This window comes from Bidens hawaiensis, unplaced genomic scaffold, assembly GCF_021521415.1.
Source record: "Bidens hawaiensis isolate Kalapana, Puna unplaced genomic scaffold, B.hawaiensis_p1.1 tig00013186_1, whole genome shotgun sequence".
In the NCBI taxonomy this organism is placed as follows: domain Eukaryota; kingdom Viridiplantae; phylum Streptophyta; class Magnoliopsida; order Asterales; family Asteraceae; genus Bidens; species Bidens hawaiensis.
The window spans coordinates 627,594-642,276 of record NW_027492112.1 but is presented as its reverse complement, the minus strand read 5'-3'; the positions used below and the strand labels follow the sequence as shown (position 1 = coordinate 642,276).

At 35.6% G+C, this 14,683-nt stretch overlaps 2 protein-coding genes across 2 annotated transcripts; one reads left to right on the top strand and one right to left on the bottom strand.

Moving 5' to 3' along the window:
- Positions 1-741: 741 nt before the first annotated feature.
- On the top strand, positions 742-5,094 carry LOC143543569 (MACPF domain-containing protein At1g14780-like). Its single transcript, XM_077035864.1, has 7 exons — positions 742-1,190; positions 2,264-2,502; positions 2,592-2,793; positions 2,883-2,960; positions 3,057-3,240; positions 3,394-3,560; positions 4,232-5,094. The coding sequence occupies exons 1-7, from the start codon at positions 933-935 to the stop codon at positions 4,946-4,948; spliced, it is 1,845 nt and encodes a 614-aa protein (XP_076891979.1). The 5' UTR covers positions 742-932; the 3' UTR covers positions 4,949-5,094.
- Positions 5,095-5,282: 188 nt separating this feature from the next.
- LOC143543568 (phosphoglucan, water dikinase, chloroplastic-like) lies at positions 5,283-13,024 on the bottom strand. Its single transcript, XM_077035863.1, has 19 exons — positions 12,721-13,024; positions 11,430-12,036; positions 11,257-11,343; positions 11,040-11,171; positions 10,516-10,641; positions 10,250-10,428; positions 10,084-10,168; positions 9,842-10,009; positions 8,971-9,023; positions 8,612-8,820; positions 8,386-8,504; positions 7,793-7,863; positions 7,551-7,668; positions 7,374-7,460; positions 7,049-7,135; positions 6,849-6,925; positions 6,599-6,731; positions 6,396-6,507; positions 5,283-6,274 (listed from the first exon to the last, which is right to left on the bottom strand). Exons 1-19 carry the CDS (start codon positions 12,924-12,926, stop codon positions 5,376-5,378), a joined length of 3,555 nt encoding a protein of 1,184 aa, XP_076891978.1. The 5' UTR covers positions 12,927-13,024; the 3' UTR covers positions 5,283-5,375.
- Positions 13,025-14,683: the final 1,659 nt, after the last annotated feature.

Here is a 14,683-nt window from a genome sequence, read left to right as displayed (position 1 = left end):
CACCCGCTTGAAGGCACAACAAGTTTTAATGCTCTGGTAAAATCCGGTCGGAATCAGGATTCGAATATGAGACATCCAGGTCATCCATCATGTTCCTAGCCATTTGGGGCAACCCCGCTGGTTTCAAAAGTTATTCACTTGAAATAGCAAATTTGATTTTTAATAATATAAACCATAACCTATTTATCGATGGTAACACACCCTAACAACAAATAACACTTCTAACTTTAACTTTCAATGATAGACACAATCTCAGTTGAACAAGTTACAAGTGCTATATACCGATGTCATCGAACCTGAATCCGATGAAAATACCTGAGAATCTGGGTAGTTATATTACCAGGTAATCATGTATGATACTAGAAATGAGATTACTTTTGAGTTTTGTTTTCCCGGGTACAAGAAATACGTAAGATACGGTGATATGTTCATTTACCTCAACCCAATCACCTACTATCATATACACATTTACCCAATTAAATACCTGATATAATTTTCTCTCTTTTACATGTTTTAAGTATACATACCATTTTAAGCACATATACCGTATTTATTTCAAGTATACATACCATATACACACATATAAATAATTTTTTAATCATTAACTAAGGTTTTGGGACAAATTTAATATTTCTTGAATAATTATTAAGTTGTAATAGTTTTGACTTAAAAATACCCATTATAATAATAATAATAATCAAACACCCTCTTGTGAAAAAATAAATCATCAATCATTCAAAGTACAAGAAACAAACTCTCAAAACTCCATCATCATATCATCTTCTTCTTCAATCTTTACCTCTGCAATAAATCACCAGTCAACACTCAACACCCACTTAATTACACCACTATTAAATCCGCACCCACCTCTTCAATCACAATATTAATACAACCCCACCAACACCCACAACCCAAATTCAATTCTTTTTTCGATGGATTATTCAGAAAAATCGATTGAAGAAAGAGCGTTTGATTCTTTAGGATATGGGTTTGATTTCGCAAGCGATTTCAGGCTGAAGTTTGCGAAATGTTGCCCGGGTGGTGGGCGGCTGGTGGAGCTTGATGAGTCAAGAAAAAGAGATATTGTGTTGCCTGGAAGTGGTGCAGTGGTTGCTGGTGTGTCTGTGGATATTCATTGTGATAAAGGAGAACATGTTAGGTTTAAATCTGATGTTTTGGAGTTTAATCAGGTATGGTTTATCATCTTTTTATAAAAAGTTTTGATCTTTGGTTTGATATGAGCCCTAAATATATGAAAATTTTAATATAAAATTTTGGTAATATCAAGCTAGAATTTTGGATAAAGTATTGAACTTTGGGTAGATATGAGCCCTAATTGTGTAAGGAATTATTTAATCTGAGTTTTGGGTGAAAATTTATATGTTTTATGTGTGTTTTAAATGATATATATTTTTTCAGTATTTTGCAAGAAATGGCTTAATTTTGACAAAATTTTTAATGTATAATTGTATATATGCAAATTAAAGGTAACAAAATACTGTCTAAATTTTGAACTTTGGTCAGATGTTTTTTGGTAAAGCCTTATAGTGTTTAATGTGTGTGTTAAATCTATTTTTTTATATTATTAATTTGAGGTTGATTTCTTGAATATAGGTTGCATAGTGGAATTGTTAAAGCATGTAGCTGTAATTAAACTATTAGAGTGATTTGTGTTTTTGATATATATGGCTTTGCTTTCGATTGGAATTGAATCATGATTTGGATGTAAAATCTGTAAGAACACTATACTTTGCAAGAAAGAAATCAATTTCGATAAAATTGGGAATGTATATTGTGTAAAAAGAAAGAAAAAATGACATCTTTCTTGAGACGTATCGTCTAAAATTTGCTCATTAACATGTAGTTTATTAGCAACAGAATTTGAAGTTTAATGGGAATGTATATGTGCATAAATAGAAAGAAAAAAACACATCTTTGTTGACATGTATTGTCTAAAATTTGCTCATTAACATGTGGTTTGTATGCAACAAAGAAATAAGTATAATGAGAATGTATGTATGCGTAAAAAGAAAGAAAAAACACATCTTTCTTGACTCATAGTGTCTGAAATTTGCTCATATCGGTTTATCATGTATTTATTTGCAACAACAAAAAAAAAATTAAGTATAATGGTTTAAAAAGTCAAGTACTTTGTTATAATGATAATCCTTGAACTTGATTTGGTATCGAGCCTTAATGCGTCATTTTTTATGCTAACTAAGAATGTCCTTTTCCTCATCTTTTTAATAATATTATTTTACAGATGTCGGAGTTACTTAATCAAAACGCATCAGTACAAGGAAAAGTGCCTTCAGGGTACTTCAATGCATTCTTTGATTTAAGTGGCGCGTGGTTAAACGATGCTGCAGAAGTTAAACATCTTGCCTTTGATGCTTATTATATCTCTCTATACTCTTTACACCTAACCGCATCTCCATTAGTACTATGCGATAAGGTTAAAAAGGCGGTTCCTACTCATTGGAATCCAGCATTATTAGCCAGGTTAAAACATATACAACATTTATATTGTTTCTAATTGTAGATACTATAAAATGGATGCTTATTGGATATTACATATACACGTATGGCAGGTTTATTGAGACATACGGGACCCACATTATAGTAGGGATGAGTGTCGGCGGTCAAGATATTATTTGTGTAAAACAGAAACCGTCATCCACAATTTCACCGACCGAGCTTAGAGGATATTTAGAGGATCTTGGAGACTGTTTGTTTTCAGATGGAGCGAGTCCTTCTTTACCCGAAAGGAAATCAAAAGATGGAAAACGAAAAGTATATTTTTTAAACCGTTACACATATTAAAAATTCCATCTTTTTTACTTTTCCAACATATTCTTGAATATTTTTAATTTCTTTTTCAGGTTCCGGAGGTTTTTAGTCGTATGTTGCAGCCACACACCATGCAGTTCACCAACATCACAGAAACTTCAAGCAAAGATGTAAGTTGAAAATGGCTGGCGGGTCAGTCAAACTCATTTGACCTATAACAACATGTTTGACTTCGAGCGGTTAATAAATGGCTAAAACTGGAACAGGGTTTGACGATTATCGGGTCTAAGAGGGGCGGGGATGTATTTTCAGACAATCACTCCAAATGGCTGCAAACAGTTGGTGCGAGTCCCGAAGCGATACGTTTCAAATTCGTACCAATTACTTCTCTTCTTAATGGCGTTCCTGGAAGTGGATATCTTAGCCATGCAATTAATTTATATTTACGTTGTAAGTAAATACAAATTCAAATTAAATCAATTTGATTCTTGTTTACTTGAAGTACATTCGGTCATATATTATATATATTATCTTTCTTTGTTGGTCCTTTGATTTAAGGAAGTTTTACTAGCTATTTACGACGGTATTATCTTTGAAATTCAGACAAGCCTCCATCTGAAGATTTGCAATACTTTTTGGAATTCCAAGTTCCGAGACAATGGGCGCCACTATTTTGCGAGTTACCTCTTCGACATCAACAAAGAAAGACTTCATATCCTTGGCTTCAGTTTGGTTTCATGGGCCCAAAATTGTACCTTAGTACAACTCAAGTAAGTTGCATAGTTTTCATCTAAGCCATTAGAGGTAGAAATTTTGGCCCGTTTACTTATAAGAGGATTGATTAGGATTGTGTTCGTATCTCAAACGGGTCAGATGAAAATATTGCCAAAAATAAGGAGCCGGTCTAACGGGTCAAAAATGTTGAAAGTTATCCAAAGTCTATTTTAATTACAAACAAGCTCGTAAACCATTTTTAATCAAAGGATAATATCATATATCCCCCTAAAAACTTGGTATAATGTCATATTTTACCAAATTAAAAGTTATAATACCAAGTATACCCATTTTCAAATTTATGGCATTTATACCCTTAGGATGTTATTAATTGTATTTGATTAAACGGGTAAACATGATATTTGAAGTACTTAAATGGGTATATTTAATATTATTTTTTTGCTAGGATATACAATAATATGCAAGTTTTTTCAATTATATATGAAATTGCCCAAAGGATTTACATTATTGTTGTAATAATACATTAATACCGTCTTTTAACTATACCTAACACGTTTAATGTTGACAAATTATGTGCGGTCCAACAAGGAAACAACCCTACCCGATTCAACAAATACATGGAAACGACTCATTACCGGCCTGACTCACTGAATTCGCTACATCTAATGTAATTTAATAAAAATCTTATATAATTAATATTTTTCAGGTCTTAAGCAGCCAAAAGCCGATCATCGGTCTACGCCTATTTTTAGAAGGAAAGAAAAACAACCGATTAGCAATCCACGTGCAACATCTCTCGAGCCTTCCCAATCCTATGACACACACACCATCATCGAAAAGACCATGCACGTGGCGTGGCTTAGACGAATACGAGCCATCCGCTCAGTTTCTAGAACCGATCAGATGGAAAAGTTACTCAAACATATGTACATCCGTAGTCAAACACGACCCAAACTGGTTACCATCCCAAGAAAACGGTGGAGTCTTTATTGTCACCGGGGCCCAGCTCGTAACCAAAGGAAAATGGCCCAAAACCGTGTTACACCTTCGGTTACTCTACACCCACCTCCCTCAATGCACCATCAGGAAAACCGAGTGGGCCAATGCACCGACGGCGGGCCGGAAGTCGAGCATCTTCACGAACCTGAGCTCAACGTTTACTTTCACTCAACGGTCAGTAGCTGATGCACCGAAGCAGCTTCCTGCAACGCTTAACTCGGGGGTGTATCCTGAGGGACCGCCTGTCCCGATCCGGTCCACTAAAATGAGGAAGTATGTGGATATTGAAGAGGTAGTTCGTGGGTCGCATGATATGCCGGGCCATTGGTTGGTGACCGCGGCTAAGCTGGTGATGGATGGTGGTAAGATTGGTCTTCATGTGAAATTTGCATTGTTGGATTTTCCTCAGGAAGTAGTGTTGTGATATGATTGTGTGTATAGAGTGGCTGTGAGGTTTTATTTATTTTTTTATAGGGATATATGTACATAATAAAGAAGTTGAAATTTTAAGTATAGGAGGCTGTGTGGAGTTTCTTATATAAGAGTTGATAGTATATTTTATTTGTGTGAAACGGGTAACTGTGGTGTTGTAGAACTCGCTAGCCGCTGGCTGGGATCGGATTAGAATTTTATATAGAAATTTTCAAATACAACAAGCCAAATTTTATATATAAATTTTTAAATTGACTCTTGACAACTTTACATAAAACTTATATTTATCCTAGGTGATATAAAAGCAATAAATGAAACACTAAACTTTTACTTATTATGCTTGTTATATTACATGACTAGCAATCACAGTTTAATAAGATCATAATTATTATTAGTACAATGTTACAAACCATAACTCTTCACAACGGTTGCGGTCGCGTCTGAACAATGAACACGTCTTTACCGACCACGCATCCTTCCACATCCTGAGCGCACCCGAACTTTCGCTCAAGGAACAACCCGATTGCACCAAGCTTCTGCCCCAACTGTTGCCTGAAAACCGGGTTCACAGTCAACGGCTTCTTACTATAGTCAACGGTCAAGTGCACCACCTCCCCGTCCGCCACACCGCCCACCACCATCTCCTCACTGAAATTAGCAAACGCAAGTGTCCAAACCGCCCCGTCAAACTTCCCGGAACAAAGCCGCCACGGTGTGCCTCGGGTTCCCGCCGCTAGCGTCTCCCCGAGCCCTGGTGCAATCTCCGCCTCCACCAAGTTAGTGTCGTTGTCTGTTGGGCTTACCGTGTGCAACACAAACGAGAGGTCCGGTGACAGCATCTCCTGGACCAAAACCGCCATTGAAGCCGCCTTTTGTGGCACGCCTGCCACCCTCCGGCTCAAAACCGCTCTTCGTGTGTATAACGACGCCCATACCCGACAAACTGCGTTTCCAAAACTCGCAATATTCGAAAGGCTAACATTGGGTATCGAGTCGTACAGACCGGCAGCTGACATTCCTGCCAGATCCTCAACATTAGCACTTGACCGAACGATTAAACGAGCATCCCATTCGAACAGCTTCCCTAAACTTTCAACAATTTGACTTGGGAGTTGCAGGGACGTGATTAAATTTTGCAGCTCGGTACACAACTTGTCGAGCTCACCACCGTCCATTTTGGCGGTTTCAAGTTGTTCAAGTAATGATACGAAAACTTCTGTTGACTTGTTTGACTCTATTGCAAGTTCCATGGTCCCGAAAGGAATCACCGCCCCGTTTGGGACATTAAATGAAGCTGGGACTCCCTGATCACTATAAGCTGCAACCAAAACAAAGAAATATATCATTTTTTTTAATTCATTGGATGGTATTTTTGATATAATCTATAATACCATTGTTGATATTTTATATAAAGATCAAGAAGGTATTTTTCAATTAACCTTTGGCAGAAACTGCAGCAAGAGATGCTAAGGTACCACAAGCAGCTGCCTTTGCACCCGAGGTTTGTACATCTGCATCAGCAAGTGCTATAATGTCGCCAGTAGAAACACCCTTAAATGAAACAAAACAATTTGTGCTTGTTAGATATATAAAAAGTGCAATTCATCATCAGCATGATGGTCAACAAAGTCTTTTTTACTACCTGGCTTGAGTAGTCAGGCTTAGGAACAGAATCAGTCGGTGTCCCGTTAGATGAAGTGTTCACGGAAAGTTTATCGATTCGATCCTCGTTGGAGGATGGAATTACATTCACACCTGATGGTGATGCCTCTAACCTGCATCATAATAGCAGGTCAATGATGGTTTGACCCGATAACACATCCATTGTTCAAACTCTATGTTACAAGTAATGAATCACAAAGAAAAGGGTCTGCATGTTTACAAAGACTAACCTCACATACTTCCCTTCTAAATTTTTAATAGTAGCAATTTTATCATCGTCTTCACATGTCACAAAGGCAACTTTCTCCTGAATAATTACAAGAAATGAAGTTATGATAAAATAGAAAAAATAAAATATATATAAATGATTGGGAGACCTAAAAATATGGACCCTTATTCATTACTGGGAAAAAAAATATACAACACTTACTTGTCGGGCCCGAACACCTAGATGAGATAAATGAGGCAACTCCTGAAGCAGAATAACCCCCACTATGTTGTTCCCTGCAGCTGCCACCTGCAAATTGCATAAAATGTCTATGAGATTGTAAATTATTAACCGCAGAAGATAGTGTTTGATGAGCTTCTGTTGTTTGAAGCAGTTATAATATGATGATTAAATGTTTAAATGCTTGAAAAGTTCTAAATAATAATAGTTGTATAATCATAAGTGGAGTGTATTTATTCAAACATTATTTAAACTAACAACAAGATAACTAATTCGAAAACGCAAAATCCACACACACAGCCTCTACCTCCTCGTCACCATCGGCTTTGTTGACTAAAAGAATAATGGGTCCCTCAACAGATGATGGTAGTGCACCTGGTATTATTTTTTCAACCTGATAAAATAACATATGAAGAAATGCAAAAATGGTTCAGTTCACTAGAGTTGCATATTTTAACATACAGGTTTAATAATAATAGGTCACCTGTATCAAAGTTCCATGAGCCAACCCAGGAACAAGAACATCAAAACCTTGAGACCCAAGTGTGGTCCTAACCGCCTTTAGAAGCATAGTGCAGAGTTTGGAAACCTGAAAAATTATACTGCAGACCAAAGAAATTCATTTTAATATGTACAAGAAATTACCCATTTTGACCCAATACCAAACCCGCATGACCCACCGGTTTTCCTCCAATACTATCTTATATATATAGCTTCTCGTCTTACCCAGCACGTATCTCTGCTTCGGTAAATGTTCTCACACTATTTTCAGGTATTCCAAGAGCCTTGCCCAACGTCTACAAGAAACATAAGGCTAGTTTAGTAGTTTAGTTAATCTGAAAATATTTTAGAACTCTTTTTTTCCATTTTTACCCCCACAAAGATGGATATTGATACACTATCATGATTGAGAAAACTTCCATATTATAGAATAGAATATGATAGGGGTATTCAAGGAAAGATAGTTAGGTAATTGCTTCTAAAGGGTATAGATCACATGACAACAATTTTTGGGTGAGTTTTTTAGTTTACACATGTAGACCAAATTTTATGTAAAAGCTACCTATATGACAATACACCTAAGCCGAACAACACACTACTACTTATATTAGACATTCCACATTAAAATTCTTCAACTTGTGACAATAATATATGTCAATGAATTGAAGTGTAATCCTAACCTCCACTAAAGACTTTGGTTAACTGATCATATTATTAAAAACAAGAATAAAATTTAGCAAAGTTAGCATCTTTACAAAAAAGAAAAGTTGCAATTTTCAGGAATATCTCACAAAAGAAAAAGCGTTTTCTCATGATACCTCAACTTTTGGAGGGAAAATTTGCAGAAGTGCTTCGGAGTATTCATCAATGAGCCTCTTAGATCTATCTAATGTGGCTTTAATCCTTAATGCCCATATTGTCTTCCCATCTTCACTACCTTAAGAATAGATACAAATCACACAATGGTTTTTACCTGTTAGTAGAAATGTAGAATCAAAGTAAACTATATTATCTAAAACAAGGATTTATAAAAGAAAATGTTACCTTCTTTCTCCAAAAGACCTTTTTCTTTCCAAGCAAGAAGTTCATTTTCAATTGCTTTACATTCTTCTAATTTCCACCCGGATAACCCTAGTTGACGAATGCCAACAACAAGGGCGCCAATCGGATCATTCCATGAGTTAACATTTTTTTGATTAACATTCTCTGCAAGATATTGGGGGCCACCCGCAGCATCAAGTGCATTGAGGTATCTACAAATGTCAGTCATATTCAAATATATTAGAGATTTCCTTGTTGACTTAGGTTGACCTTGCCTAAAGAAGCACCTTTTAAGTCATATTGAGCTTGAAATAGTGTGCAACCCCCAACCCCACCCCCCCACACACAAACACACTACTTACCTACTCATTAGAACAAATGCATAGTCCTCAAGTCCAATCTCAGCAAGACGCCACTGGAAATACAAAAACAAGATTTACAAAGAATGAGGTTTTCTTCTTAATGTATACTTTAACATAAAGGTCCCGACTTTAAATCCCAAATGACAAAATAGCATGGTTATCAAATGCGATAAGCGCTCGAAAGCGTTGAGGCTGGGTCTAGAGCCCAGGCGATAAGCGCCAAAAAAGCGCCGGATTTTAAAAAAAAAGCGCACATTAAAAAAACAAAAAACTTAACTTAAATAGAACATGTTATGAAGAACAAATACATTCATTCTTCAAATAGTTTATAGAAACAACCAAAAACCAAAATCCAAAATTCAAAACATGTAGTACCAAGTACATCATAATAATTAGAAAAACGAAAAACCAAAACATAGAAAAAGTGCATAGTAAAGAAAGAAAGTGCTGAAACAATATTAAAGTTACATAAGATTATAAGAAACAAAGAACAAAAAGTACATAGTAAAGAAAGAAATCCGAAAATAGGGAAATAAGAACAAAATTAACCTGTAATTCTTAGTTCTTGATGATTTTGTGTGATATAATATTATGATTATGGAACCCCTTAAATAGTGGAGTGTTAGGGGACTCCTAGAGAATAGAAACAAATCATTAAAGAGCATTCAATACACATGGGAGGTTTGGGAAAATAAGACTGTGCATTTAATATCTGCTGCATGCTAGTCGCACTTAATGCGCCTGGCGCTTTAAATGCGCTTAAGCGCAAAAAGCGTCCGCGTTTAATAACTATGCAAAATAGTGAACTTGAAGAAATAAAATAAAATAAAAAACTTCTAGATATCGTCAAACAACTGGAAACGCACACGACCTTTTGGCGCATTGCTATTGCAGTATCAGGGGCGTCGTTACGGATACCACTTTCAAGACCTTTTGTGATTACTTCTCTAAGACCATTTAATGATTGTATGGTATTGATTAATATTTCTATCCCATTGCCTTTCAAAATATCAGGTGTCCCTTGGAAATTATCCAAAGCCTACAAACATCAAATCAAAACTTTCATTAAAGATCTATGCTTTTTGTCACATATGTAGAAAAGATCTATGTTACCTTCTTGCAATCCAAGAATGATGAAAGTCTAGCATTACTTTTTTCATCAAAAGATTCTTTAATTGAATCAAGTTGTTCAGTAAGGCTGCAAACGTATGATGAAGTGATTGTGGGACCCATTGACTAGATGTAAAAAAAGTGAACAGGATAAGGTGAAATATCAAACCTTCCAGCATTAAAGAAATCCTTGAGTTCATGATGGAATATTTTAAACTGCTCAACAAATGTTTCACTGTATTCTCCCTGTTTCTTGGTGATTCTTTCAAGCATTGCAGCAGTTGCAATTAGATCTTCAGGGCCAGCACACCTGTGAAGCTTGTTCTGTATTGTATGCTTGATTTCTTGCTGGATTATGCGCATTATCCAAAAAGTTAACATCACATTAAATGACCAAAATACCCATAAAAACCAAGAGTTCAGTTATGTTATCACCTTGAGGTCATGTGGGATATCGTTTCTGTGAGCAATGTCTCTTATTCGAGTTAAAGGAACTGACGCAGTGAATTCTGCTTTAAAAGACGGTAAGCATGGATGAATTTTTCGAATTACAAGTAACTCCTGCATATTGTTAAATAAAAGCATATTAAATAAGGTTTTATTTATTAACATCATATATTTATGTTCTCCATTTACCGTTTGTCGGCCCATTTCTATTAAAGAAAATGACTAGTCTTGTGAACGAACATGAATGAAGCATGTTCGTGTTTGTTCGTTTAACTTCACCCGAACACGAATAATTAAATGGGCAGGGTTGTCTTGTTCGTATTTGTTTCTTAAAAATAATGAATTTGTTCATTCGTTTAACTAAACGAACACAAGTTTTTGTTCATGTTCGTTCGTTTATTAAATACAATGAACATAAACAAACCACCCGCTGAACGGTTCACAAACTGTTCACCGAATGTTTCGGTTCGTTTACAGGCCTATAAATGATACAAGCAAATGGAATTAATCACCTGCGGGGAGGTATCTTTCCTACTAGATATTCTTTCCAATTCCCGAAATATAAGCCTAGAAATTTCTGCATGCCTATTTGGCCTGTGATGACCACCATCCTCAAAACAAGGAATTTGACCCGTATTTATCCACTGCAGTAAAAGATAAAATAAAAAATAAAAAAAAATTAAAAAAAACGTAACAGGTGAAATAAATGATGCACAATGAACACAAGACCTTAAGATAAATGGCTGCATATATGAGAGCATCCAAACGTTCGGTCCCATCCTTACTGTCAACCACTAGATCACGAATAACTTCAAGCTTCACACATGACATTAATGCAAATACAAATATTAAAAACCGATTATAGTGGCATTATAACATATCAACATGAACCAAAAGGGTACCTTTCGCCACCAATTTCTGCCACTTTTATCACCTTCAACCAACTTTAACGCGACCCCTTCAAGCCCAGAGGTATCCCAATGTCTCTCTCGTTCTCTATTTCCATGCTCATTTGATCTCATGAATGATGCTTCTTTCCCTTGCCATTGATCCACAAACGGACTCGTTGCACCCTCTAAAACCGTAGACCCGTTATTGTCTTTTTGCTGGACTACACTTTCCACTTCCACCTCATATTCATTACTATCCAAAGGCAACAGATTCACAGGTTCATTAGTCATATTCCAATGCAAAACAATCTCAAAACTCCCAGATTGTGGGAGCTTCAATACACGATTCTCGCCACCTTCCCAAACCATGCTTTTGTCTAGTTGTTCAACAACAAATTTGAACTCGATAGTTTCACCACCTTTACATTCCACGTTACAAACCCAACCGGTTTCCGTCCAGTCTAATTGTTTCTTCTTTTTCCATGAACCGAGTTCTTTTGTTGAACCCAACACTCCAACGTGCTCACCAAATTTGACTTGATGGTCTAACCGCAGGCTCAGCTGCACCAACCCACGAGCTGTCTTTGACTTCATCTTTGCTTCCCCTGTCTCCTCTTCTCTGGAAAAAAACATATATTTTTTAAATAAATTAGTTTTGCATACCTTTTTCTGTCATCTTAAACATGTTCTCATTAGATTGGTCACATTACATTCATAGGACTCCAAATGTACATATAAATATTCAGATTAACATGTTGTAAAACAGATAAAAATAAAAACTTTTTAAGTAATTTTGATCATTCAACACCCCTAAACAGTAACAATAAACTACCGAAATTGAAAAGGTTCCATATTTGGAAAATCCAAAAGAAAATTGTCAATTTCATGAATTATTTAGTTTTATAAATAACAAGAAATGGCACACTCTCTCTTTCCCATATCAATTGCCATCATGGTTACTTGACGGCATTGATTTCGAGTTCTATACGATAAACATGTTCTTGTTAAATTAGTTACATCACGTTCACAGGTCTCCAAATATACACATAAATGTTCAAATGAACATTCTTGAAAACAGATAAAGGTTAAAACTTTTTAGTAATTTTGATCATTTCATGGGTGGAAGAGAGTATGACATAATATAAATATATAATTATAAAACATACAACAAATGGCACACTCTCTCTTTCCAATAAACACCAGATTTCTCTGAGGCATTTCATCAAACAGCTTACACGCACTAACAAAAAACCCTCAAATTCACCAAAATTAACACTAAATTTCTAACAAAAGAAGACAAAACCTGGTCTGGGTGGACACAGCACACACAATGGGAGCCGATTGCCGTCTTAACCCCAAATTATGCCCACGGCGATGAGTAAATAGAGGGTTTGAAAGGCCTAAAGTTCGTTGCCGATGGTTGAGATAAAAGAATCTGAATGGCTTTGGTAATTGGGTTTGTGGAATCTTGGTGGCAGAGTAAGAACTGAGCACACGCAGAGAATCCATTGCAAAGATGTCAAGAAAGAAAGTGTTGTTAATAATAGTAAAGTTTGAAGCTTTAGTAAGATAGATGAGACGTGGAATGAAATCAAATAATAATCCCCATCAAGGAAGGATCTGAAGTGAAGATTTTTTTGTGTTAATTGAAGGAGACCTGACCCGACATTGGTGGTGGATATATATATATATATGTATGTATTATTTGTGTAATATTATTATTTGGAGAGAGTAAATAGTGGGTATGATCACGGCGTCTTGTCACTTTATTTGATGACCTCGTGATGCATTTCCCCAAAAACCATATCCACTTAAAGTTTGAATGGAAAATATATTAATATAGTAAATGCAGTGGGTTTCTTTAACAAATATCTTAAAATAAACACATGTATGATACATGTGTTTATTTAATTAACTTATGTTACTTTTATAGTTTTATATGTATTCTTTTAAATATATAATTATATACACATCAATATGAATATATACTACTTATACTTAAAAGTAGTTCATAATTCAAACACTAAACCTTTAGTAAGGCATTAAGTACTTAAAAAATTCTGGTCTTATCATCTAGGTTCAAAAGTGTATTTAAGTCGATTTTGTTGGGCCCGCTTTCACGAAAAAGCTTCTATACAATTTGGACCAATTTTATCCGACTAGGACCGATTTTATCATGCGATGGCCGATTTAGACTAACTAGTGCCTAGAGCCCCCGGTTAACCAAAATCGAGGCGTCTAGGGTCCCCTAAGCCAATTTTCACAACAACGTTATCACCATTTTAAAATAACACATGCAAAATCGGTTTTACTGAATGTAAACTCATCCACACATCAAATTAGTTGTTTCGTATGTACCGGTACGTATTGGACATTGGCAGACCCAAGTGTAGTGGATGGGGGTTGGTCGTATAATGTGAAAAATAAAATAAATACTATATATGCGTTAGAATCATGACCGACCCCCATGAAAATATTTTATGGCCCCGACATGTATAGGGATGTGTTGCTCTTGAAGATTCCATGTATACGAGCGTATAGCTCTGGTCGATTTCTTTGCATCGGGATTCTTTGTATACAGATGCATAACCCTCAAATCAACAAAGAATTGATTAGTAATGTTAGGGTTATTTAGCATGTATTTAGTTTTATAAAAGCTTGAAAGATGTGTAGTCTTTTAGGTTGTTTTTCAATGTAGAATTAAATGTACCCATACTGCTCAATCTCTAATCAAGGAATAAATTCTCAAAATAGCCCTTTTTTAAAGAGAGAAAGTGCAAAATAGCCCTAAATTTCAAGATATTCCCAAAATAGCCCATCTAATTTAGACTGAGCAGACGAGATCTGAAAAAATCCTCCGGCCAATAAAATTTAGACAAGTGTCAAAATCCGACGAGATTTTAAAAATATTGGGGGACCAGCCCATATTTCATATTAAAAGTTCTTGAAATTAAACAGTCTTGTCAGACGGTCTTTTAATGTTTCCTAACGTGTCCCCACAACTTCCACAAACATAAGAAAATGTGCCTTTAAATTTAGTCTTTCAAGACGCATTTAGGGTGAATTTGTACCAGTAAGATCATAAATTTATAAATATTGAGGGATCCCTCCATATTTTTGAACTAAAATTTATATTCCAAAGCGTTATAGCCAGACGAGTTATATAAGTTTCTTATCTCAACCCTATATATTTTAAACTCATAGAAAAATGTGACATTCAACTTTGTCTTTCAAGACACTTACTTGTAAAATTTGAACGAAAGGGA